The sequence below is a fragment of the Fusarium graminearum genome, chromosome 4 (genome assembly GCF_000240135.3).
Source record: "Fusarium graminearum PH-1 chromosome 4, whole genome shotgun sequence".
In the NCBI taxonomy this organism is placed as follows: domain Eukaryota; kingdom Fungi; phylum Ascomycota; class Sordariomycetes; order Hypocreales; family Nectriaceae; genus Fusarium; species Fusarium graminearum.
In genome coordinates this window covers 4163549-4166353 of record NC_026477.1, presented here as the reverse complement: position 1 = coordinate 4166353, position 2805 = coordinate 4163549, and the positions used below count along the sequence as shown (strand labels likewise).

Sequence of the window (2805 nt, the reverse complement as noted above, 5' to 3'; positions counted from 1 at the left end):
CATGTGGACGTACATGAGTTTGAGGTCAGACTGGTTATTCTTGAGTATTCGCAAAAGACCTTGGTCGATCCGGTACTGGACGTTGAGAACCTTGTCGCCGCCGACACCCAGGTTTAGGATCGATGGGTTGTGGTTGATGGAGAGGTTGGAACCGGTGGTCTTGAAGCGCTCAAAGAGGCTGTCGCCGAGTAGAGCGATCTCATACTGGTTCGGGTTTGACGTAATCTGCGGGCGATGCGTGCCCTGATGAGTATCGTGTGATCGTTGCTTGAACATTCTGACTGCGGTGATGGGGTATCGTACGATGTAGCTGTTGGTGTTTGTGGTTAGTAGTGATTTGATCAAATGCGTAGGGTGTCTGACTCTTGCCGCGAGACTTGGTCTTTCTGTTCAAGCGACTGGTCGAGTGCGATAACAATTCGAGTAGGAGAGAATGCGTAGCCTTTGAGATCACACAGTAGGAAATGACTTATTCTGTTATGCAAGATATGGTAAGGAAATCTATGAGTGACAGAAATGCCGGGAAAAGGCGTCTAGGTAGCAGAAAGGTTGACCTCCCAAGTCTTAGGGTGCAAAAATAAATAGCATAAAGGCTATAGTTTTAGTGGCATAAGATGGCCTGCTAATTTCGTCTCTTATCTTCTCGGCGGCCAATTTGTCTGATACCCTGGGGATGCCGTCTTTATGTCAGTATACCACTGCAAAGTCATTCACCGAAAATACACAATTAAGCTTAATTATTCACTGGCTCTGTTACGACGAAGCAAATATTGTTCTTACCGGTGACTCATTTACCGACCTGATTGTAAAGAGGCTGTGCAGCATGAGATCCATTGTTGTTCACAGCCAATGTCCTTGAACAATAAAGCATGATGTCGCCTTTTTGCAGTATCGTTTCTCATGGATCAAATAAAAGAGTTTGAGAGGGAAGTAGTGTATTCATCCAACGTGGTATCATCATCATTAATCATCTACATAAAGTTCATTTCGCCCGATCTGCTGCGCCCTTGAGAATCCGACCAAGAAGTGTATGCGACATCTTTGCGCCTTGTGATATCCTCCCAAGCTGCCGCAATGCCGTTGTCGCATCGTCAATTGCAGCCATAACGTCTCCCTTCTGAGGCACGGCGACCCTGGTCAAAGTTGTGCTCAAAAATGCAGCCGTGTCGAAGAGACATAAAACAACAAGGTGAAAGTGCACATCTCCATCCAGTGCGTGCGACGACCACTGCCCAGCTACATCCAGTGCCTTTAAAGAATACTGTGTTGCTTCTTGTTGCATCTTCTGAACATCTGGCAGCATTGGGTCAATTGATGGGTTTGATAGGAATGTCTTGTATGGTTGGAGAATCATGAAATACATCATCGCTTGGACGTAGTAGCGATGTGTTACGAGCCACGGCCATTTCTGATCGTTGGTTGTATCGGTGTTGTCTATTCTATAGACGGGTGGTAGAGATTGCATGTATTTCTCAACCATTTGTCCATGCGCGCGAATTTCTGCTGGCGAGTCGATACGATGGGGAGTGTGCCAGCGCTTGGAAAGAGAGCAAACAAGCTGGTATTGCAGCCTTGTCGCGAGTGTCGAGGATGGTGGCATGGTAGTCAGATTGGCTTCCACGTCAGGGTCCGAGTCAATGTCGTTCATTATCATGGGTCGCCCCAGAGTCAAAGACAATTGCCTAGGCGAGGTTAGTACGAGTACCCAGTAAAAGACTCAATTATTGCTTACCAATTCCAGCAGTGTAGCACCCGCCAGATCTGTCGTCCAATCTGTGCCTCTGTTCTCGACTCTGTTGTGCAAGCCCGGGCTCCATGGTATCCTAGTAACAAGGGTTAATAATCACAGCCATGACGCATGGATGTAACCTTACCTAGCTCGTAGGCTTCTTGTATAGCCAGCCCGATGGTATGCCACGCCTCAATAAATCTGCCTTCGCCTTGAAACCAGCAGATTGAGAGAACCTTCCACTGAAGGTTTGTTGTGCTGTGCAACCCAGCGGATGTCGTCATGGCAAGCCTTTGACCGGCACTGTGGTAGTCCAGAGATGAGCTTTCAGATAGCTGGGTTGCACCACCCTGCGGCAGTTGCTGTGTGACGCAGGCGCAGATCATCAAGATGAGCGCTGTCAGCTGCGCATCATGGCACTGCTCTTGCTCTGTCTTTGTAGACCAGTCGACATATTGCTGTATGAAGAAGGATGGGTTTATTATGCTGTAGTGGTGATTGATATCACTAAAGAATGATTCTATAAGAGCGTCTAAATATGTCAGCCAAATGAGTACAATTAAATGAGAGGACACACATACCTAAAATTGGCTTGGAAGGAAGAACGTCTAGTATATGTTGAGATTTGCAGTCATTCAGTGGAACATCGCTGGTTTTTTCCAGGCGGTGCTGTAAGCGAGGTTAGCGACAGTAACAAATAAAATAGCACTTGCAATCAGGGCCTTACCAGTGAATACGGGGAGGGGTAGGGTCCCCAGTTGAGATGCTGGTACATTTTGAGTTTCCGGCTGGGCTGCAAATAGTCACGGCCGCTAGCGGGAAGACACTGAAGGTTCAGAAGGGGATCTATCTAGTTAATCAACAAGAAGAGAGGAAGGAGTATGGGGGGGGGTACTTTAGGGCTGAGCAAGCCATCTTTATCAGATTCATCACTTTCTCGTTTGTCTTTTCGGATGCCCTTTTTCGAAAAGTCGGTGTTGGCCGAAATGCTTCGGGTCAAAATCCTCGCCGAAAGCTTTCGGGAATTCCACCCCCCGATCGCAAAAAACATTGCCTGCCCGGCCTGCATGAGTAAG

General features: G+C 47.6%; 2 protein-coding genes across 2 annotated transcripts in view; both read right to left on the bottom strand.

Annotated features, from left to right (window-relative positions):
- Positions 1-276, bottom strand: part of FGSG_13181 (uncharacterized protein) — a gene marked incomplete at both ends in the record, with an annotated part of 645 nt that extends 369 nt beyond the window's left edge. Inside the window, one exon of the mRNA XM_011329165.1 lies at positions 10-276. Within this exon, the coding sequence (XP_011327467.1) occupies positions 10-276 (267 nt within the window). The remainder of the gene's footprint in view (positions 1-9) is intronic.
- A 706-nt stretch (positions 277-982) lies between these two features.
- On the bottom strand, positions 983-2504 carry FGSG_07674 (uncharacterized protein; the record flags this gene model as incomplete). Its single annotated transcript, XM_011329164.1, has 5 exons — positions 983-1682; positions 1733-1823; positions 1875-2249; positions 2311-2398; positions 2457-2504. 5 exons carry the CDS (start codon positions 2502-2504, stop codon positions 983-985), a joined length of 1302 nt encoding a protein of 433 aa, XP_011327466.1.
- Between the last annotated feature and the right edge of the window lie 301 nt (positions 2505-2805).